General features: G+C 53.2%; 1 protein-coding gene across 1 annotated transcript in view; it reads left to right on the top strand.

Moving 5' to 3' along the window:
• Positions 1-2,612: 2,612 nt before the first annotated feature.
• Positions 2,613-23,507, top strand: part of C2cd2 (C2 calcium dependent domain containing 2) — a 53,402-nt gene continuing 32,507 nt past the window's right edge. Inside the window, exons 1-3 of the mRNA XM_058577228.1 lie at positions 2,613-2,648; positions 4,358-5,071; positions 13,675-13,773. Of these exons, the coding sequence (XP_058433211.1) occupies positions 2,613-2,648; positions 4,358-5,071; positions 13,675-13,773 (849 nt within the window). The remainder of the gene's footprint in view (positions 2,649-4,357; positions 5,072-13,674; positions 13,774-23,507) is intronic.

The raw sequence follows: 23,507 nt of genomic DNA, 5'->3' as shown, positions 1-23,507 counted from the left end.
TCCACGCCACCGTCTCTCAGCGGGGTGGGAATTCCAGCCTCTTTCTGGGTATTGGGATTAGTGCAAGTGCTAGGCAAACAGAAGCATTCGAATTATCTGGCCCAGACGAATTGTTCACTCTGTCTTACTGGACTACTTGGGGAGCCATGGAATAGATAGGCTTTGTCCCCAGCAAGGGAGGCCCAGCCCCAGTAGTCCCTGACTGGACCTCTGTGCAGACCATCCCACCACAGAGAGCCATGCAGAGATTGTCTCTCTCTTCCTGTATGCCCTCCGCCAGGTCCCACTGTCACCTGATAAATCCCTACTTGCTCCATTTCCAAATAGACACCTCAGTTCCCCCAGGCTGAGTCCTCAACGGAGGGATTCCAGTGTCGGTAAAGGGAGGGGCCAGGAAAAATGCAGAGGAGAGGTGATGTACCTTGGAAAAACATTTTTAAATCTGGTTAAATATTTCCCCTCACAAGGATGCTCCCGGCCAACTGTCCGAGCAATCGCTCTCGGTCAGTGCCACAAGAAACTTACCTGAGCCTCCGGCAGAGACAGCTGCACCAGCTCTGGCTTCACGCTCCCCGCCGGGGTAGTCGCAGGCCAGCCGGCTGAGTCCCTGGGTAGCAAACCTCAGGTCCTACTTGGATGCTGCCAGGACACTCCCTGGACACCTGAGTGACTTGGGCTCCCCAAGGTCCTTGCTGGGCTTGGATCTCTGAGGCACATCTTGGTTACTGTTTCCTGGCTGCTGACCACTACAGGATGGTCATCTGACTCCTCAGCGCTCTCCACGGCAGGCATGGGAGCGCATTCATCTGTGCCTTCCCCAGAAGCCTTGAACACCCGGGAGCTCTACATTTGCCCCTGGAGTCGATTCCTGAATGATCTTCTGATCCTCCTTCCCCTCTGATTGAGAGTGTCCATGTTGCCTTGACTCCAGAACAGAAAAGGAGATTTGTCTCCTTTAGGCAAAACTCTGCCAATCGTTGTGAGAAATGGGACCTCTTCACTTGTTTGATTCTACCTTTACAAAAGGAAATGGGAAGAACGTGGCTTTGGGTAGGTGCTCACACAGGTCCAACCTGGCTCAGCCACCTTCTTGCTTGAAATTAGCTTCCTCAGTTTTAAAATGGGATGATGTCAACCTTCCAGTGTTGGCATGAAATTTGAGTCCTCTAAGTCTAGTGCCTCATCCTGTCTGGCAGTAGTCGATGATCAATTAGTGTACACACTTGGACTTTTATATACTGGTGCATCTGTGGGGATAGTGTGGGTGGAGAATGACATCCCTGGCAGGTGGTGCTACAATTTCTGTTGCAAAGACCACTGCAAAGGGCTGTGGTGTGGAATGCGGTCTCCACCCTCACTGTGGGCACAGCCTCTTGGTGTGCCGCCCCATTCCTGTACTGCTGGGACCACTGCTCTCCTCCCAGGGGAGGTGCTGTGAACGAGGACCCTCTGAGTCGTGCTAATGACCGGTAGAAGAAACCCAGGGGTGCCATGGTGGAGGTGAGGCCTGGTTTGGCCCAGGGTGGCTCTAACTGGCTCTGACACCCTGTAGGGATCCTGCAGAAGAGTGGTCAGATGGCACACTCCCTGGCCACCTCCCCATGTCACAGCCTAGGGCACTTAGCCGGGTGTGAAAAGCTGTTTGCTAGGAGGGAATTCTCAGCAGGTCAGGTGCCAAGCAGGGTAGCCCTGTGCTCACAGCTGGCCCCTCGTGAGCCTGTGAAGAGGCCATCACCAGCCTCTTGGGACTGTCAGAGTACTGGAACTCAACTTGATACCTGAAGCAGTACAATACTGTGAGCCCTGCAGGGGCAGGAGGAAACTGTCCCACCATACTGGAGACACCTGTGACCTCTGGACCCCACCTTTCCTTTCTCCCTCTAGCAATTTAAGATATTGGAAATTTAACCAAAATCCTGTTTTTTGGAAGTACTTTTAAAACCCTACAAGAATGTCTGACTTGAAAATAATGAATAATTTCTCATATGAATAACTGTGATTTGGGTCCGGAGAGGTGAAACACATCACGCTAGACATATTTACTAATTCTGAATATACCACATGATCACAGGTCCTGGGCTTGCTGGGGAGACAATGATTGAGACAACCTTGATGCACAGATAAGGAAACTGTCCCGAGACGGGAGACTCGGCAAAGCATCCAGCACGCAGACAGCCGAAGCAGCTCCTGCCGGAAAAGTAAAAAACAGAACAATGAAGCCTTTGCTCCCGCCCTGGGAACCAGGGACGGGAAGCTGAGGGGGATTCAGAGTCTGGTTTCTGCTGTTTCTCCCGGGTCACCTGGAGACCCAGCACATGGAGTCTCTGGGTCCAAGATCAGAACGCTGCCCTCCCGAGTACTCTGGGTAACTGCTCCTGGGGCTCCTGCAGGCTGAACAGCTGGGAGCTGTTCCTTCAGTGGCCACTACCAAGCTATCACAGGTGAGGGCTGGGCTTGGGGGCACCAGGCAGCACCACGGGCTCCTGCTCTTCTCCCATGCTCCCGCACCGCCTGCTTACAAAAGCTCAAGGTGAACACAGAAACTCAAGCTCAAGCAGAATGCACTGCTGCCACAGTTTCTGTTTAAGAGTGACTAAAAGTAATACATCACGATGCAGAACATGACAGAGAATCCCGGTCATTTGAGGGTTGGTAAGGAGCCTTTTCTGGACAGAGCTGCAGTCTTACTTTTTGGGTTGCAGTGAGATGGGTGTAGGAGAGGACAGGTGCAGTGGACAAGTGGGATGGGGTGCCACTAGAGTCGATAGACTAGGATGCAAACAAACAGAGCCTGGTCTTTGTCCTAGAGCCTGGAGAGGTGTCAGTGCTTGTTACACATCTGGGCCACCTGCATTGTCCTCTGTAAGCTACATCATTCCTTGTTTTCCTGTGGTTCACTTCTGGAAGCAATGCACGTCTGCATGTTGATACCCTCTTTGTAGAAGCATATGGAAGCGTGACAAATTCCAGACTAGGGATGGTGGTTAGTTTGCAGTTTGTTGCAAGCCTCTAAATATGCCAGTGGGGTGAGCAGTCTCTAAGGCATCTGGATGGAGGAAGGAGACCGGTCCCACCAGTCGCACAGGATGGGCACCTAGTCTCCGCCCACAGAGCCGCAGCCAGGCACATGCATGCACATGGACTCACGTGGGAACAGATGGGCAGGACTAGACTTCTGGCTACGTGAGTTATTCTGGCAGGAGTTCTGCGGGACTTGAATTGTTCAACTGTATAAATCTGGCTGCAGATCAGCAAATAATTACATTTTTTCCAAATAAGGAGAAATTTCCTTTGTTTCCACTTAAGACAGCAGATGTAATTAAGAGAAAAGAGAAGTATTTCCCACCCATAAGAACCTGAGGGCTGAGGAGAGAGCCCACGTTTGATAGTAACTTGCAGGAAGTTGCTGGGACCATTCTTATCTCCACTTTCTGATCACATACCTGATGTGGAAGGGCTCACCTGGGCAATCCCAGTCGGAGTTCACCTGCCTGCTTTCTGTTCTCTTTCCTAAGGGCCCTCTGTCCAGCACTTCCTTCTTTCCTGCTGAATCCCAACCGATGTGACCTGTCACTGGCCCCCACCAGACCCCTGCTAGGCAAGAGAAGGCTTCAAGGTCAAATCCCATCAATACAGCTACAGAAAATATAACCGAAGTCACTATCTCATGGTTTAGGCCTGTATCAGGCGGTGGAGAATCTCCAGCTCCTGTGTTTCTATGTCATTTCCAAAAGATGGGTGTTGTCTCTGCAAGGTGAACGTGAAGAAGGGTGACCAGGCATGCATCACACCACAACCGCACACACCATACCACTCCCATCGCACATCAAACACACTCACCCAGGTACACAACTCACACACTCATCACACAATAAACAGCATCCACAACAAGAGTCCAGGGCCTGGGGTCACCCTCCTGGGATCTGAGCAGCCTACTCCACTAGTCCAGACCCTACACCCTCTACTTCAGGGTGTGGGTCATGGGCTTCTAGGGACTTTCAAGGACTTGTAACTAGACACTGTCTTGCCGGTGGGAAACAATCCTTGAAATCACTCTTCTACAGTGCATCGTTCACACACGTGCTCACGCACGCGCGCACACATGCACGCATACGGGACAATCCAGGACGCCCCACGGTAGCCTCTGGGTCGCGCTGATTAATCACAAAGTCCCGCGCACCACGCTGCCCTGTAGCCAGCTGGGCCTGTCTGGGTGGAGGGAGGCGCGCACCGCGGGGTCACCTCGCCGCCGCGGCGGGGGAAGTCGCTGGAGGGGCGGGGACGCGCGCGCGTGGCGGGGCCCATGCCGGGTGGGGCCGCAGGGGCGCGGGCCCGCGAGGCCTTTAAGGGGGCGTAGGGACGGCCCCTGCCCGCGCCGGTCCCGCCCCCGGCCCGCCTCCGGCCGGGCCTCCTCCCGCCACTGCCGGGCCGCGGGCGGGACGCCCGGGGCGGTGCGCTGGGAGGAAGCCCGCCCGGCCGCGGCCCGGGAACTTCCCAGACGCGAGTCGGGCGCACCGGCCGCCGGGTCTGCTCCGCGTTCCCTTTTCCCAGGTGTGCGGGCTGGGGGCGCAATCCCGGGCCGTGGCCGCCGGGCGCCAGCCCGGCATTCCCTTCCTGCTCTCCCCGCCCGGCTTCGGGCCTCCGGGCTCCCCGCCTAGCCCGGCTCCGGCCCGCCGCGCCCCCTCCAGCCCCCGGCCGGCCGCCAGCGGATGTCCTGAGCTCGCCGCCCGCGGGCTCTGCGTCCCGGCCCGGGGGCTGCTCGGGGAAGTTGGGCGAGGCGGGCCGGGTATGCGCCATCACCATGGCCCGGCTGGGCTGGTGGCTCGGTGAGGTCCAGTGGTTCGTGTTGGTGTCGCTCTTCGTCGCGGCCCTGGTCACGGTGGGCCTGTACCTGACGCAGTGGGCGCTGGCCAGGGCGCGACCCCCGCCGCGGCGGCGGGCGGAGCCCGAAGCAGAGCAGCGCCCTGAGTCGGACGCGCTTCTTTCTTGGATCCTGACGCTGAACAGCTGGAGGAGCCAGTGGCAGACAGCCTGGGTGATCGCCCTGAACCAGGAGGCCAAAAAGAGAGGGGTGAGTGTCCAGGAGAGCCAGTTGGGGTCGGGGGACAGCGGTTGACTGGTGCAGGCGGCGGGGGGAGAGCCCTCCTTCCTGGAGGCGTTGCCACAGCCTCTGGCTGACCCTAAGTGAGCCTTCCCCACCCCCAGCCTGGCAGACCTCGGGGAAAGTTAGGAGAAGGGCCAGGAGAATCGAGGACCCTCGGTGGAGGGTCCATTAAATACCCCGAACCCCAGGAGCGCTGGGCCTGGGCTGTGCGGGGATAGAGGCTGCTGGAGGAACGCACCAGAGGGCCAGTCCCCTTCCAGCTGAACCTCCCTGTCTGGATTCCCTGGTGGATTCCAGCGTCCCATGGGACATGCACTGATCTTGCACCTGATAAACGAGTATCTGTGATCTAAATGTGCTTCCCTGTCTAATCGCACTGAACTCCACCTGGAATTTCTTTGTTTTTTAAAAGGCTTTCATTTCTGGGTATATGAAACTAGTGTCCAGTTTGGGCCAGGTGTTGTACTGGGGGCTTCAGGTACACACATCATCCAAGTCAGCACACGCCTAGGGCACAGGTGCCCTCACCATTTTACAGGTGTGGAAACTGAGGCCGGTAGAGGATCAGGTCATGCACCCTGTGGTGGCATAGGCAGGACATGAACCTAGCTTATTCCGAGCTCAGGCTGTGGGCTTGCTACTTAACTGCCACCTCACACTCCTGTTGTTGTTTCTTTCTTGTTAATTATTTGGTGACTTATTTTACTTTTAAGACATCTTAGTTTGCTGACACTCTGGGGCATGGCGTCTGCTATTTGGAGGCCTTCCACAGCGGGCAAGGCCCCTGGGGTGGGGGAAGCACTTCTGGCAGACCTGGCTGCTTCTTGCCTTCAGGGGTGTGGGCCTGTGCTTGTGCAACCTCATCGTGCAGACAGTGGCCGCTGGCCTTGGAAAAAGGGAATGCTGGTTTCTGGACCCATCAACCTTCAAGATGCTCCACAACGACCCTGAGCCTGGTGTCTGTGTCATGCCTTGGCAAATGTGGCCATGGAATTACAAAGCAAAAAGGGTCAGAGTATAAATTAGCCTGAGCCCAACAACTCAAGAGACTTTGTTCTGAATGCTTGAATAATATAACCATACCTTTTGGATGATAAATAAAAGGTTTACAGGTCAGGTGACAGAGGTCTGTCTTGGTGACTAGAATTGGTGCCCCAGCTGTCCAGAACTGGACATCTACCTGCTTCAGCCCACGAGACCTGTGTCCTCACGCCTGGAAGTAAACATGGGTCACAGAACTTTGACTGACCTGGTCACGGGCCTGTTCTGGTGCTGAGTCCTCTTCAGGTTGGTGGCCCGGGCCTGTGCACACCATGTGTCTGTTCTCTGGAGCTCAGGGGTTGTTGGGTGAGTGATCTGTAGGATCCAGACCCTGGGACTCCTGGTGGAGTTTCAGGCCCAGAGCCAGTGGCCCTGCCTTCTGCAAGTTGGGGAAGTCTGCTTTATTCCCTGTCGTTTCTTGATTGGCTTCCAGAAATAGGCTCCCTTAGGTGCAAAGCTTCCAGGTTGCCCTGTGCTATCGTGCCAACAGAGACAGGAGGAAGTTCCTGACTGGCCTTGGTCTTGGGTTGGTCAAACAAGTCTGAGACTCCCCAGGGAAAGATTTGAGGGGGTTGGATGAAAACCTTTCACCTGAATCACTGGAGTCTTCATGTGGGAGCTGGGGCGTTGTGTTCAGGGAGGAAGGAGGTGGGGCTGTTGGCATTTCTCTGTTCTCTCTGCTGTTGGCCACACACTGCAGCCTTACACACCAGCAATCAGGTACTTACTGGGTTTGAGCTCAAAGCAGCCCAGAGCCTCCTGTAGCATTTTGCATGGACCAATCTGTAGTGTCACTGCCTGAGCCAGTGCCTGGGAGTGTTGCTTGATTTGAATTCAAATATAGGGTTTATAGGCAGATAGGATCCTAGCAACTGTCTCCCTGCCACTGATGTGCCACCCTCCCAATGTCCTGGGCCATCACTGTTGTGACAGTAATGACAGTGTGGGCGAGCAGGTGCTGGTGTCAGTGCTGGTGGGTGCCCTGACCCCAATGGCCGTGCCTGCAGGAGTTCCCTCCCCCACCTGGACTCCCACTAATCCCCGATTAGGGCTGGCACTCCCAGCCTGCTGGCCAGAGGGCCACAGCTTAGCTCCCCCTCCCAGACCTGCTATCACTCTATCCCAGCCAGGGGAGAGACCAACTCTTGGTCTGTCACTTGCAGGATGGGGAGATGCTGGTAATAACTTGGTGATATCCAGCGTGTTCCATGAACAGTAGAATTTTCTATCCAAGGACAACAGTAACCCTCCCATTCCAGGTTCCACCCAGCTTTGTATCTCAAGATGGAAAGGAACCAAGCTTTTCTGGTTGAGCCTCTTCCCCCTCTGGAATCTATGCCGACCTTGTTGGCTGGAGGGAGCCGCCGAGGGCCGCCTGGAGCCTGGGCTGGCCTCTCCACTGCATTCTCCACTGCAGTCATGTTCCCCCGTGGGAACCAAATTCAACTTGAGACCCTAATGTTTTCTTTGAATGAGGTCCAGTAAGAAGGGCTAAAGGGTATGGTTGTTTAATGTCTCATCCTGAAACATGGGGCCAGAGCTCCTGGGATCCAAGGGTTGAGCAATGGCTTGTGGAGTCTGCTTTGCGCTCTTATGACCAGTGGCCGAAGTAGGGCAGGTTCCCTGTATCAGAGGGGACCCTGGATTTTGACCCTTATTCCAGAAGTAGTTGTCATTATATTTGGTAGAGAGTTGGACACACAGGAGAGGAAATGACCCCTGGTTTGCCAGCTCGTCATTGCTGTGTGTGGACACAGGAGAATCACCCAGAGAACTTAGAAATACCTGCTCTCCCCACTCAGCTCACACTCTTAGGGCAGGAGTGTGGGAAGTACAGTGTATTTTTCACAAGATCCTCAAGGGGCTTCCTATGGGCTGAGATTCATCAGTAGAAGCTGCTGTATACATACCTGTCCCTAAGCCGGACATCAGTCTGTCCCCCTTCACCCTCCAGGTGGTGGTTGCAATGTTGCTTCTCCTGTCTCTCCGTCTAGCATAGCAAAACAACGCTCCCTGACCTGAGCACACTTCTTCAGGAAGAACCCATCTCAGAGGCAGCACTGTCACCGCTCAGGACGCCCAGGACTGAGGACTAGTATTGTATCATCCAAAGGCAACCCTGCAGGTTTCCCCTGGTGCTCACCTGCCTCAACACACTTACAGATGATTCATGATAATAAGCAGCTACAACAGTGCACTCCATGCCCGGCCCCCGTGAACCCTGGCATCGCTGTGTCCAGCCTCCTTGGCTCTGGAAGACAGCCTGCTTGGCACAGGTGGCCCCATGGTGTCTGCTAGAGCTTCCTCCTGTAGGTGGATGCTCCTGGGTCCATGTGTCAGTGGCAGCACAGTCCCAGAGCAAGAGTCGTGTTCTATTGCTGGTGCCATGGGCCTGCCTAGTTGTACTGCCTGTCCTTAACTGGCAGTGCCCTGTATCAGGACAGTCCCTGAAGCTCGTAGTTTCTTTAGTCCTTCAGCCCAGGATTTCTTCAGAGAAATGCTCTAAATGAAGACGAACAAGAAGATGGGTGGTTTGCGGTCTCTGTGAGAAACAGATGCTGTGTGAACTCAGAACATGCTATGAATAGTGCTCATGTCTATGTGAGCTTCTGAAGCTTAGTAAACAAAGTGGCCACAGCCCGCAGAGCCTTCCCATCACACAATGACCTTCCAGTTGTGCTTACAAAAACCCAAACTCCTTGACCAACAATGGCGGCCACAGTGCGGAAGTCCTTTGGGAAGAGGGTGCTGGCCACTCAGGGTGAGGGCCCTGGGCCTGCCCTTCCCTCAGCCAATAGCCGACTGTGCCCTCCCCAGGGACTCCTGCCATGCCCTCCTCTCTGTGGCTCAGATGTCCAGGCTTCTTCCCTGTGCAGACCTTCCAGCAGGCATTCCGTAATTCCTCGGAAGGCTCATCTCCTTTTCCTCACTTGCCTTTTCTCAGTCTTTCAGATCTCAGCTCAGAGGTGCTGGAATCTGATTCTGCAAAGATGCCATCCCGTCCCCATGTGGGCAACCTGTGACTGCCCCCGGGTTGTACCTCTTCAGCTCCCTGCATGGTGAGCTGGGGTAGAGACGGGTCTGTCCTGGCAGAGCTGGGCCTGGTGCCTTGCTCAACTCTGGCTCTGAGCAGACCCTCGTCAGCAGTGGGCTGAACAGCAAGCATGGCGGAGGGGAGACACAGTGGCCATGCACACCATGCATGTCTGGACCTGGGCCTCTGGCTTGGGAGCTGGCCAGACCCGTCAGAATATGCTGTTTAATGGACTTTGTTTTCCACTCCTGAAGAATCAACATTAAAGGAAGCTGCGGTGACTTTGCAGATCATGGGGGCCAGGAACAGGCGCCAGTTCTGTGGCTCTATATGTCCTCACCCATTTTCTCAACAAGGCAGGAGGCCAGGAGAGCAGGCGTAGTGCCAGCGCCAACCCAGTCCAGCCAAAGCTGACTTGCACTGCCATGGGCAGAGCCCACCACTGGCTACCTGGAGGACCTGTGTGGCAGTGCTGGGGTGGGCCACCAGGCTCTGAGCTGCAGCTCTGCATGCAGCAGCTGATTGATCCTGGGCAAGCCCTGACCTCTCTGTGCATCATCCTTACAAGGGAATGATTTATTCAGAAAACAGTCCACTCTGTAGAGATGAGGTGGGCTCTGGGAGGCACTTAGAAAAATGCCTGGTATGTAATGAGCTGATGAAGGTGGACTGCTGCTTTGTAAAGTCTCCCTTTTTTAGTCTTTATTTTGAAATGCTTTTAGATTTGCAGAAAAGTTGAAAAAAAAAATTATTCAGAGGGAGTCCATCTATTCCTTCCCCAGCCTTCCATAATAGCAACACAATGTTCCCAGCCAAGAATTAACTTTGGTACAAAGTTGCCGTAGTTTGTAACAGAGAAGTTTTAGCATTGTAGTAGTACCACAGTTAGCCTCCCTCAATGAACTTACCTAACAGCACCCAAGTGAACATCCCCAGCATGTCTAATAACTGGAACCGAAAACTGTATTTGAATTTCACAGATTTTCTTTCCTCTTACTGTTCCAAGGTCCCTCAGGCCCAAGTGACATTCAGTTGCGGCTCCTGAATCTCCTGCAGTCTGTAAGGGTGCTTCCGTCTTTCCTTGTTTTTTCTCGACCTTGGTGACACTGAAGGACATGGATCATTACTTTGCTGAACGTGCCTCCGTTTGTCTGGTGTTTTCCCATGTGCACCATGGTCACCCAGACTCAGAACAGTGTCCCCCGTTAGTCACTGTATCAGGGGGCCCTGATGCTGGTGTGACCTGTCACTGGGAATATCAGACTTGGTCTCCCTGGTTAGGTGGCTTCTGGCAGGGTTCTCCTCCAGCAGCTGATGACGCCTCTGTCTCCCTGTGTTGACACACTTCTTGGGGAGATACTTTGAGACTATACGAATCCCACTGCTCCTCCCACGTCTCCCCTCTGGGTTCAGCCTCGCTCCGTGCACCTTCTCTGCCACAGATGCTTAGCTGGAGTTCTCTTAGCGGAGATTTTCTGTTTCCCTCTTTCCTCCTGCCCTTGCGACTGGCCCAGTACCACAGGGGAGCCCTGCCTTTCCCTCTGTTCTGAGCTGGCTCTGCACATCACTTGTGGTGTTTATCTGTTCTGCAGGTTGTGACCCAATACTGTGCTGTGGACGGTGCCACTTAGATCGCTCTCGTCTGGGCTGTCGGGAGTTTCTCGAGCCACTGTGTTCTTCCGTTAAGCTCACTTTCTTTCTCCTTCCCCATTTCCTTGCTTTGTGGTGCCACAGGGTTTTTTTCTTTTCTGAAGGCTCCCCTTGTGTGGTCCTCTCCTCGGGTCCTGGACCCACGCACTTCTTCAGCGCCTCAGGGTCCCATTTGTTGGATAGTGTTTAGAATCTAAGTTCTGGCGCTGGGTGTGCTGGCCACTGTGTGGCTCCCACTGCTTCCAGACCCTTCCAGTGGGCAGAGCGGGGCACAGCACGGGTGTGCCACACACATGCGCATACATCACATTCTTGTGTCTTTCTACCTGTGTTTCTTCCAAGCCTGAATGTATACTGATCCATTGACCTCAGTTTCTCTTTCCTTCTCCTTTTTTCATCTTTAATTCCTTCCCCAGGAATAACGCACCTGTGCTTACAGCCTCTGACGTGTTTTCCTTCTTACCCCGGTGCACACATGAGGCAGTCTCTGAATTGCTACACCTCATCCAGATTTTTTAAAAATCCACCTTTACCCCATGGTGTGGGATGCCACTTTTTCCATTTACTGGTAAATATGCCTTATTTGACATGCTTGGTACCAGAAGTATTTTGGATTTTGGATATTTTCAGATTTTGAAATATTTGCATAAACATGCGGTATCTTGGGGATGGGACCTGAGTCTTCAAAGTTCATTTGTTTCATGTACACCTTATATACATAGAGGACTAAAGGTAACTTATACAGCATTTTGAATAATTTCTTGCAACAAAGTTTCATGGAATGGAATTTTATACCTGTGGTGTCCTGTCAGCATTAAATGTTTCAAATTTTGGAGGGTTTCAGATTTGGGGACTTTAGCATGAGGAAGGCTGTGCCTGTACTAAGTTTCCGCATGTGCTTGGCCTACGCTGGGGTTCTCTTCCAGTCTCCTGGTCCATCTGTTTGCTCTCTGTCCCAGAAGTGCGGTTTTAATTCAGGGTTACTGCGGTATGTTCTAACATCTGTGGGGTGAGGGGAGTGCCCTGCTCATCTCCCTCAGTGTTTTCCTGGCTGCTCTTGGGTGCGTCTTTTCCCATGGGGATGTGAAGCCCTCCTTCAGTGCAGGCAGAGTGGAGGAGTGTGCAGAGGATGCATGTCCACCTGGGCGGAACAGCAGAGGGGTGCAGGCTGGCTCTGCTCGTGCCCTGCCGTGGGTAGGCCGACTAGAAAAGAAAAGGCAAAGGCAATCTCCCTGTCCTGAGTGTAGGTTAATAATTTATTTCCTTTGTGAGAGTGTCACTTGATATCAAGTTTCCCAGAAAAATCTTCTCAAGGTTTTAACCCCTGAAGGTACCACAGGTAGGAAGGGCACTACCTGCCCTGTGTGCCGGATCCTGAGTCCGCACTGGGCAGTGGGTGGGGCTGTGTCTTTATGCTGCAGAAGGTGCACTGTATTGCTTGCTGAGTCCAGCAGCTGGATGTCTCCTGCTAACTGCCCTGGCCGGCATGGGCCTCTGTGCCAGGTGCTGCTCGCTCAGCCGGGCAGGGAGCTCACAGAGCAGTGTCACGATCAAGTTCATGGTGCCCCTGGCCAGCAGCTGCCACCCAAACAAGCCCCAGCCAGCAGAGCAGCCTAAAAGCATGATTTCATCCCTCTTGAGAAGTAGATTTAATTATCCCCTGGTGATTTTGGGGGGTGAGGTAGATGTGGAACAGGGTGAGGTTAGAAATTAAATTGAATGTAAATTGGAATGATCTGTGCCTGTAGGTTTGTTCTTGATCACTGGGAATTCTTAAGAAATAACAACAGGCTCACTTCATTGCTAGCTTATCTGCACTGCACTTGCCAGGGTGGCTTGGACTCGCCCTTGGCTGAGCCTCGCAGCTGGAGCTGATTCAGCATGATGGAGTCTCTGAAGTGGATGCAGGAGGAAGCTGTGGACTGGGCTCTTTAACCTCCCAGTCTGGACTTAGTTAAGTGCGACGTGCTTTCTGCAGCATGTCACAAAGAGTTAAAGAAGACTCGGTCCCTGTCCTACTGCTGGCATGCATGGCCTCTCAAGAGCCCGTTTTTAAAGGGACAAGACTTGGTTGGCTATCCGAGTCGTGAACTACTCGTAGGTAAAGCATCAATCTTGTTGCTTTGTGATCATATTAATTTAATCGTACATCTCTCATTTGGGGCATTTTGTATTGCAAAAACCAAAGTGGACGCGAGCTCACTGAAGTAAGCTCTGGACGAGTTTACTGTGAGGATACGGGAAAACGCATGGAGCCAAAGGCAGAGTGGAATTGTGAGGCCAGAGGGGCAGAAGCCTGGCAGCTCTGGAGGGCTGTGAAGCAGGGACTGAGGACAGCCACTGGGCTGGCTCCTTCTAGTGCAGGGGTCTTGTGTGCCCTCCCTGATTCCACAGGGAGGTTGGCCCTGGGATGCCTCCCACCCGGATGCCCAGCAGTGGGAAAGGAGCGTGGGGTGGCACCTGTGCAGTGGGACCCGTGGCTCCCTCAGCCTGTGGCCGGGCCAGCGGCCTGTCAGGCCTGTGAGGCGCTCAAGGAGCCCTGTGGGGCCTGTGGTCCTTCCCTTTCACCGCGAGCCTTCGCATCCACAGACCTGTGCTGTCTCCACTGCACCAGCCTCTGGTGTGTTCCGTGTGTTCTGTGCCGTCCTTCCCTCCCCGGGATCCTGCCTGCAGAGGGCTGAGTGCTGCGCCGCGGCAGACCCGTGCGTGGGGTATGAGCCACTGAACCATTGCTGTTATGTCTGGGTGTATTTCCCTAAATTTGTAGAACTTCACAGCAAATGTAATTTCTAAGAGGCCAGGCCCTCCTGCACGTGCTCCTCCTCACGCTGCTTCTGTCTTGCAGGGCCCTCTGCAGCTCTCCTTCCAGCAGGACGCGCGGCCACAGCTCCAGGAGCTGGCCGTCAGAGAAGTCTCCAGCATGGTCCAGTCGGCCCAGGAGAAGGTGAGCCGGGTGCAGTCACTGCCGGCCTTTCCCTACAGGAGGAGGGAAAGTGAAAGTGGGGGCCGGGAGGGTGCACATTTTGTTTGAGAATCATTGAAAATGCAGAACTCCTGTGCTGGGCGGAGGCTGGGCGGAGGCTGCGGTCTGGGCCATCCGTGAATGAACGGGTAAGCACATGTGGTCTGTCTGTTTAAGGGAATATGTGTTAGCCTTAAAAGGGAAGGACTTACTGATAGGCTGTGGATGAACCTTGGAAATAGGAGTACAAGAAGCCACACGATATGTGGCAGTGAATCCCACCATTAAGTGTGATCATAAACACCAATAAAAAGCAAACAACAAAATGTATTTATTGGAAAAAATTAGCCAAACATGAAAGGCCACACGTTGTATGATTCTGTTCGTGCGAAATGTCCAGAATAGATAAATCCACTGAGACAGAAAGGGAGTTGCTGGGGGCTGGGTGGGTCCTCCAGTGGGGAGTGACCACCGGAAGGTGCAGGCTTCTTGTTGGGGTGATGATGCCCTCGGAGTGGTGGCAGTGGTAGCTGCTCCGCTGCGGGCACATTGGAAGCCATGCACCCTGCGGCTTAGACAGGTAGGTTGTGTTTTATCTCAATAAAGCCAATATACAATCTTAATATAGTGATTAGACTGATCAGATAACACAGATTCTAAGAACGCCTCTGGAACAAGTCCTAGAAACTTTCTCTTCACTATAGGACATAGCCTGTGTCTGTCCTATCATCACTACGATTATTAATTATATCATTATATATATATATTTCTTACCCCTGGGCTCAGAATTATTCCCCCCAGAGGGAGAAAGGTGGTGTCCCCATTGCTACTATAGCAGATTCTGGTGTCACTGCACCTAGACAGGAGGGTCTGGTCTCACTCTGGGAGGGCAGGGAATCGCTCTGTGCTTCTCACCGTGACCCTCACCTGCATTTCTCGTCTGTGTGCACAGAGAATGTGGCTTATTCTTCCTCTTATTATTATTAGTTAACATGACAGTAGAGTGTATTTTGGCAGAATATACATACATAAAGTGTGACTTATTAGGTTGCCGTCTTGCTGTGCGTGATGTGGAGCTACCCTGGTGGGTATACAGTACGGGGAGGGGAGAATAGAAACAGGTGGACTAGACAAAGGGAAACAGAGGGAAGGGAGGGGGGCGAATAGCAAAGACAGTAGAATCAATTGGTCATAACTTTCCTAGCTTCGTATTTGTATATGAGCGAGTTGTGTTTTTAAGTGATTAACTAGCGCACAGTCCCCCTCTGTCCCTGGCCTTGCTGCCCAGCCATGCCTGTTCCTCTGAAGCCGGCTGCTCTTCTCCTCGGCCTTGGCCTGTGCCTTGCCTCTGTGTGCTCTCTAGAGGTTGAGGAATGTCTTTGGATGTGTCTGCATTTTGCTGTCTGGTTACACACACATGAGCCACTTAGCAGGTAGGAAAGAAGGGACCCCTGGGTAACCCCAGGTGGAGGAGAGCATTGCTGGCCTCGAACCCCACCTGCCGTGTCCTCATCACAGTGGAGGATTGTTCCCTTCATGTCTATCACTTTCTATGCCCCAAGCTTGTTCTTTAGGTAACTCGGTAGTTCTGCGGCTCATCCAGCTGATTTATGTAGCTCTGGTTTGGCTTCGACTACAGCTTAGGGTTCTGGTGACTTCAGCTTGCTTACCCACGGTAGGCTGTCTTCCCTGCCATGCGCACAAGTAAGGGATGCTATAGTGAGTGCTCCTGTTTACTCCCCGACTCAAGGGGCCCCAGGACTGTGCGTGGCCCTGCTGGGCCAGGGTGAGTGTGCTGAAGCTTGACCAAACACTCCTGAATTGATGGCAAGGTGCTGTCCCAGCTCCCTCCACTCCAACCATGTAGAGAGTTCTCTTTCCTGCAGACCTTGCCAATACTGGAGTCATGCAGCTATGAATCCTCTCAATGAGTGTTGGAAATTTCTGGAAGATGGAGGAGAAAGCCCATGGCAGTAATGCAGGATGCCTAGGCTGGCATAGCCCACAGGGCTAGCAGGGACCTGGCAGCAGATGGCCCCGGGTCCATTTTATAGCTGGGGAAGCTGAGATCAAGGAGCCGAGGCCCTCACCCTGCTGGGGCCCTGCCCGAGAAGCATCCTCTCTGCTGTGGCAGATGCCCACTGAATAGCTGTAGCAAGGCGGTTTCTATTTTGTAAGAGAGGAACAGCATGCAGGGCTGGCCTGGGGGATGGAGGAGGGCAGAGGTGTGAACGTCTCCATACACTGGTTTTAAAGGTCTTCATATTGCCAGAAAAACAGCCTTAGAGAGTGATACATGTGTTCCTTTTAATACGGCCGCAGACATGTACATGCAAATTTAAAGCTAAACACATGCAGTATTGGTACACCTGTGTACAGAAGAGTGTTATTCACAATAGCTAAAAGCAGAGGCAGCCCAAGTTGGATGAATGTGGATAAAATGTCATGTGTGTGGACAAAGAAATGTTCAACCTTGGAAAGGAAGGGCCTTCTGGCACATGCCACAGCACGGATATGCTTCTAAGACAACACGCTGGCGAAGCCCACCAGACCTCCAGGGACCAATGCCGTGGTTCAGCTCAGAGTCCCAAGGTCAAGGGTGTAGAGACAGAGAAGGGAGGGCCCTGTGCAGGCTGGGCAGGGCCAGCAGGTTCCTGTCTGATAATGGGGACAGTTTCGGTTGGGGAAGATGGAAAGTTCTGGGGGTGGATGGTGAGGATGGTTGGGCAACCAGGTGACTGTATTTAACACTGTTGAACTGGGTACTTCGAAAAAGAGGGCACATTTTTGTTATATGTCATTTACCGCATTAAAAAAAATCTAACATAGAAGTGCATACACTTTTTTTTCAAGGTTTAACGCTTTCATATGAGCTTTTTCGAAAGTTGTTGACCTTTCCTTAACTGAGCTGTGGTTTACGGAGCCTGTCCAGTGTCCTCCACTCCATGGTGGAGGTGGCCAGGCTTCCACAGGCATGGACAGGCATGTGTAGGGTGCAGGTGCCCGTGGCATGTGTTGGTGTACATTTCTCATCTTTTTGTTTTATATTTATTCATTTTTCCTACAATTTGCTGCATTAGTTCTGTTTTCCCGTGTTTTAAAGTTCTTCCCAGTCTTCTTAGCGAAGGCAGGTACATGCTCCTCCAACCCGTCCTGTTAAGCAGGGGCTCTGCTGTAAGGGGTGGGAGCAGGGCCCCGAGGACCTGGTCTGGTGCTGAGCTGTGTTCTCCTGCTGTCCTCTCCACAGCCCCCGTCTATAGACAGCCTTCCCATAGACGTGGGGAAGAAGGGAATTAATCCGAATCGAGCACTTGGAACAGTGCGGAGCATGGGAGTGCTCGGCCAACCCCGGTGTCTTCACCTACCCGCAGGATGTTACTCATGTGTTCGTTTCCTCCCCATTCCTAGAAGCACCTGGGGAACACTGTAAGCATTTTTCAAGGTCTTGATACCTTGCCAGGATTGCTGCCTTAGAGAGTGGATGGTTGAACTGTGTTTTACTATAATTAAGGAAATCGCACATGCTCACGGAAAGGTCAAAAGCAGCATCAAAGCGTGGGGACTCGGGCTCTCCCGCCCCTCCCCTGTGCTTGCTCACCCTCGTTCTGCCCCCACCCAGAACATGGCGCTGTCCACAGGGTTCCTGGAAACCCATCACCTGCCAGAGACACATGGAAAAGGCACATCCGTGAAAAATGGAAACATTATTTTAAAACAATTTTCTCCAAAGTTCTTGACTTAAGTTTTCTCAGCCAAATGAGGAAATGACCCTTGTTTGTCTCTTCATGGCTGTGGCCAGGCGGCCCTCCAAGGTGCAGTGGCCAGCCAGCCAGCTCGCCGACCCTCCCGTCCCCTGCCCACATTGGGTGTGGGAGGGGCCAGTCAGCTGGCCTCAGAGCCCCACAGAAAGGCCCGGCAGCCTGCAGCCTGCGTTCACCTGCCAGTGGCCTATGGATCTGCCCGGCTCCTGGGAGGATGGGTTGGAAGCAGGATCCCTTTGGGGGCTTCGGTTCCTCCAGGGATCTTCTCCCTTCCTGGACAAGCTAGCCAAACATGATACTCCCATTTTTGGAAACTGAACAGCTTAGGACTTCTCTTGCAATGTGACCCAGGTGGGCATGACTCAGGAAGATGGTAAGATGCTGAGCCCTCTTTCTGATATTGTTCCGAGACTGGTGGTCTAGCAGGCGAGCCTGCGGTGGGCAGCGGGGGGGGTCCTACTGTTGTAGCATCTGAACTGCACCCATGGGCTCCAAGTTTACATCGCAGCAATGTCATCATGTCACACGTTTCCCCTGCCGTGCATGATTCTTGAGAAGGAAAACAGTGTTCAGAACTCAAGGACCACAAACAGAAGGTCTGAAAGAGCACAGACTTCATTCCAAGGGCACTTGTTACTCCTGCCCTCTCCTCTGCCTCCCACCATAGCCAGAGCTGCCTCTCACCCAGCCTTAGTGGAGCACTGGGGCTAGCATTGATCCAGGAGTCTGTGATGATATCTTTGATTGGTTGGATAAGAATGAGGACTGGCCGCCTGAGCTGCTGGTCCAGTGTGGCCCGGGCCTGACTGTGACTCTCAGAAGTTCCTACTGGCCTCAGAGACCAGGCCTGGCCCTGGACAGAGTTCTCCTGAAGTCCCTGAAGACCACAGTGTGTCAGAGTAATCCCCTTTGCAGATATCTGGCTCATCCCCACAGAGTTGGGTCTGCCCACCGTGGAGCAGGCCAGGCCTTCCCAGAGGACCAGTCACGAGGCACAGTTCAGCCCTGCCTCACCTGTACTTTTGACATCAAATGTGATTTTTTTTTTTTCTCACACCAACCGATTCTCCAAACCTCTAGCACCACCTGGAAGTCCTGCAATGACGTGTATCCTGACTCACAGGTGGTAGGCTCAGGCCCTGGTCTCAAGTTCTGGGTGGCCAGCTGTACTTCTGACTGACCCACAGCAAACCTGGGGTTTCTACACCCGCTCCTCAGCTTGCTACCTTGTTACAGTGGCCCAGAACTCACAGCTCGCTTTCTGCTGTCAGCTATGCTAAGTGCAGCAGAGGAGCATCCCGTCCCCTGGCTCCCTCCAGCACCTCCGTGTTCACACCTTGGCCGCACTGTTAGATCATTTAGGTGACTTTACAGAGGCTTCGTAGCACTGGCATGATCAATTATGGTCACTTGGCCATCAACCTAAATCTCCAGCCCTCTCCCCTCCAGGATGTGGGGACCAGGCCTTTTTTCTCTGTTGACCAGTTCTCACCCTGAAGAGGCCCAGGGGTCTCAGCTACCACTTGCTTATTAGCATACAATAGACACTCTTATTACTCCTGAGATTCAAAAGGCTTCAAGCACTTTAGGAGCTCTGTGCCAGGGCCCAGGGACAAAGATCAAACCCTGTTTCACTGCAGCAGGTCCTACAAGGTTGTGGCGCCTTGCTCACAGGATGAGGCCTGTCCTCCTGTGTGCAGGCATGAGCCAAGATAGGCCGCAGGAGGCCTGCTAGCAGGAGACCTTCCTGGGCAGCCCGCAGGAGGCCTGCTAGCAGGAGACCTTCCTGGTGGGGCAAGTCCACCACGGGCAGGCTCTGTGCTTCTTCCCAGGATGCTCGCCTCTCGCTGCCGCTGCCTGTCTTAACACTTGCTGAGTGCATTTCTCCCAGATTTTAATTACACTCTTGCTCAAGAAGAAGTTCCTCCCTACAGTCTCTTTCCTCACATCCTGGGAAAGACCTGCTCTAGAATGTTCCACCCAGAAGATGGAAGCCTTCATTTCCTTATCTCTAATGGCCTAGATCCACCTCTTCCTCCGCAGGGTGTGCCTCAGCCCTTGCCATGTGGGTTCGAAGCTTCCTGCTGGGTTCTGTGAGGAAGCCCACTGTGACGGGGACAGGGAACATGGCCCGGGGGGGCGGGGGGGGGGAGGTGGTGGTGGTGTGGCTGCTCACCACAGTCACTCTTCCTTAGAAGCACAGCGAGGGTGTCGGAATGCCCTGTGTTTGGGAAACTTGCCAGTACAAGTCGGGGTTGTGCCGTGACCCTCTCAGGAGGTTGCAGGTGCTGTTGTCTTTTTCCATGAGAAGCTTTAATTGTCTCTGTTTTGGTGCCATTTCTAAGTAAACAGAGGCTCCTAAGGGCACAAGGGTCAATTTAGGTTCAAGTTCTAAGCCAAAGTTATAACCCATCCAGCCTGCAGAAAGGGCCAGGTGGAAAGCCAGGGGACACTGACGAATCTGGCTTGAGGGGGTGCCCACTTCTGGCTCTGGGCCGCAGGGTCTGTGTCCACCTGTGTGAATCCTCCTGGCAGGACTGTGCAGCTCAGAAGCCCGTGTGATGCAGTGCCCCACCATCCTGCCACATCTCTCCTTGTGCTGGCTTTGGGGTGAGCGGAGCCTGGGCAAGGCCTGGGAGCATTCTACTCCAGGCTCACGGTGCTCCTTTACCAGAAGAGGAAACCTGCCCTCACACACGGGGGAAGCCGAGGCAGAGGGCAGTCGTGTGCCCCAGGTACGAGCTGCCGAGTAGCAGAGGGGGGAGTTGGGCCTCCGGTGGCCTCCCTGAGCTGCAGGCAGCATTCCCACTACTGTGGGTTCCCTTGCGCTGGCTCCCACACCTCGTCCACCATGACAGAAAGGACCGCGCCAGCTTTGCTTATGTGAAACCCCAGCAATGAACAGACGGGTTCAAGTGCACGGAATTTCCCCCAGAATCCTGCCCGCCTTGTAGGCTGGGGAAACCCAGGCGGTGCTGGGTGAGTGTGGCGTATTGTGTGGGCCCTGTGCTCCTGAGCATCGTGTGTGAACCCGCCCGGTCTCCTGCTCGTCCATTTCTTGTGGAATTGCTCCTGCTTGTCTCCCTGTGTGCAGACAGGAAGCTCAGACGGCCCTGTCTCTGTTTTGCTTTGTGTGACGTGGAAAGTCCAGGTGCTCCAGTAACCTGGCACTCAGGCCCAGATGCCAAGAGGTGGTGGAATTATTTTGAACTTGGGTCTTTCTAAAGGCAGGTGACTAGGTTCCTCTTGGGAAGCCTGCCCTGGAGCTGCAGCATAGATGCCACCCCGAGTGGGAGAATCGCCTGCCCCCAGGCCACCTGCTCTCTGAGTGGCTGTGTATGAAACTCCAAGCCAAGTCAGCCCTCTGGGAGGGCTTGACTTTGGAGGAGACGGGGTAAGAGGACCCTTGTGGACACTAAGAGTCAGTGTGCGTTGGGGGTTGATGTGACAAAGCAAACTGGCCCCAAAGAGGAAGAACTAATTGCCAGCCCCCCACCGTGAGTTCTCTCCTGCCCTTCCTTTGAAGGAAATCTCCTTTCATATACAGTTGATGGGGGAGAGCAGATTTGTAAGCCATGGATGGCCCGCGTTGAGCCATGGTGGGTGTCTCGGTACCTCCCTGTAGCACAGGGGGGCTGAACAGCCTCCGTGCTCATTGAAAGTGTCCAACACAGGAGGGGAGGAGAGCAGTGCTGGGTCGCCTGTCATCTTGGTCCCCACACTTTTCATCTCCACCTTCTGGGAAAGTTCCTTACAAAATACATCTTCAGCTGTACACTGCGACCTAGTGGGCCACAGGGTTAACTTAGTAGGGTTCTAATAATATTTAGTTCTAATGGACTTTATTTTTTAAATTGAGGAGCCTCTGTTCCAGAGTAGAATATTATTTTTTTACTCTAGCTCATACTGTCTTTGAGAGTATTTACAGAGGTGAGACTAGATTGCAGAGCTGCTTAGCAGCTGTGAATGATTGGTGAATCATTTTATTCGGGGATTCTTTCCTTGTGTAGTATGATTCAAGTGAAAAATATTCAGCCGGGCATGGTGACACATACCTGTAATCCCTGGGGTTCTGGAGGCTGAGGCAGGAGGATGGCAAGTTGAGAGCCAACCTCAGCAATTTAGTAAGGCCCTGAGCAACTCAGCAAGACACTGTCTCAAATTAAAACAAAAGGGGCTAAGAATGTGGTTCAGGGTAAAGTGCCCCTGGGTTCAATCCCTGGTACCAAACAAACAAACAAAGATGAAAACTATTCAATAACATAAACCTTTAAGATGCACTGTGTGTGTGCATTGGTAGTTCCTTTGGAGACAAAAGTAATTAAATTATCTCCAGTTCCCTAGAGTGTTCCAAGGGAAGGAGCTGAGGCCACTGTGAAGCTGAATTGAAAAGGAAAGTGAAAGAGAACAGTGGGATCTGGAGATGTGGGGAGCTTCCCGTTGGCAAACAATTGCAAAACCTGGGAGCATCTCAGCCTGGAGCTTTCTGGCTCCAGTCTAAACAAAGGAGGCCAGTTTCCAGATAAGAGCCCTTGGCACAGGTATGTGGCTCTCCGAGTTCAAGGTCTTGCTGCTGGAGAAAGATCAGAAAGGTGCATGAAAGCCCCTGCCGGCCCAGGTCACTGCCGGGAGCCAGTGGCCCTTCCTGTCTGATGGTGCTCCCACCAGCTGCCCCCTCTCTGTCCCTGGGGTGCAGCAGTCCTCCGCTGACCCAGGCCTCCCCTGCCGCCACTCAGGACCCTGGAGCCTCTCCACCTTGCTGCCCTCACCAGGTGCAGCCTGCGCTTCCTACCTGAGTGGAGAGGCGTTCACTTAGGGTACACAGGTCAGCCTCCTGTTGATTTCGAAGCTGTGTAAATAACTGAGAACTTCTTTGTTTGCTTTGGAAAAATAATCTCAAGAGTTAAGCAGGTCTACGGGTGACTGTTTCGGAGGAGTGTGTTCCCTGGAAGGCACATCGCGGCTTTGTGGAGCTCTGCCATGGGCAGGTGGGATTCACTGCTGTCCCTGGAACAGCCCTCTGTCGCCACTGCAGATACCAGACATGACTTCTATTTAACTTTTTAAAAATCCAATACTAATCTCAGACTCTTTCCAAGGGAGATACGTAAAACCCAAGTGAGGACTTGAAAGCAGTTTTTAAATAGTGGCACATAATTGGGACTCCCTCAGGAGCTGACCGGAAGATTACGAAGCAATTCTCAGGATCGTTGCTGTGTTGGGGGAGGGAGCTGTGGGATCAAGATGTCTCTGTGCATAGGCATCGAAGCAGATGTCAGCCCTGGACACTCTGGCCCCCAGGAAGGCCAACCGTTGGAGGATCCACTGAACTTGCACGTGGCAATCCTGCCTTCCACAGTTCCCGGGCCCCTCTCCAACAGAGAAGGCGCACCCTGTTTGTACGGGTTGGGAGAATTTAATCCTCATTGTGGATAACACCTTAATTCTCTAAAAGAAGATTACTTATTTTTAAAACCTCCTTTCCATTTTGTTCTTGTCCATTTGACAAATGGGGCATTATTATTCTCAGGCCGCAGAGGTGGAGGCTGGTCCAGGAGAGGATTTTGCCCCAATGGCTGTCCCTCCCAGCAGCCCCTGGGGCAGCATGGGAGCATTCTGTGTGGGTGTATCAAAATGTCACAGCAGGTTCAGTGGCTTCTTAATGAGCTTTCTAGCTGAATGCCAAGGGGAAGCCCAGAAATTTGGTCCGGCCGGCTAGCTTTATTTAGGGGGAGGGAAGCCATAGCCACAGGGCAGAGGGAGGACGCTCTGGGGGCTGTGAAGAGAGTCCAGCCCAGCGAGGTCCCCATCGGTGCCTGGGGTGGTCAGTCCCGAGCTTTCCAGTTATGCCTTCTAGAAGTTTTAAAGTCCTTTTTTTGTTTTGTTTTTGGTCGGGGGGTTGAACCCAGGGGCACTTTGTCACTGAGCTGAATCCCCAGTCCTTATTAAAACTTT

Source organism: Marmota monax, unplaced genomic scaffold (assembly GCF_021218885.2).
Source record: "Marmota monax isolate L192 unplaced genomic scaffold, Marmota_monax_Labrador192_F-V1.1 WCK01_AAM20220418_F8-fsc00125, whole genome shotgun sequence".
In the NCBI taxonomy this organism is placed as follows: domain Eukaryota; kingdom Metazoa; phylum Chordata; class Mammalia; order Rodentia; family Sciuridae; genus Marmota; species Marmota monax.
Note: the sequence above shows the minus strand (reverse complement) of the source record. Positions and strands in the feature narration are given on the sequence as shown.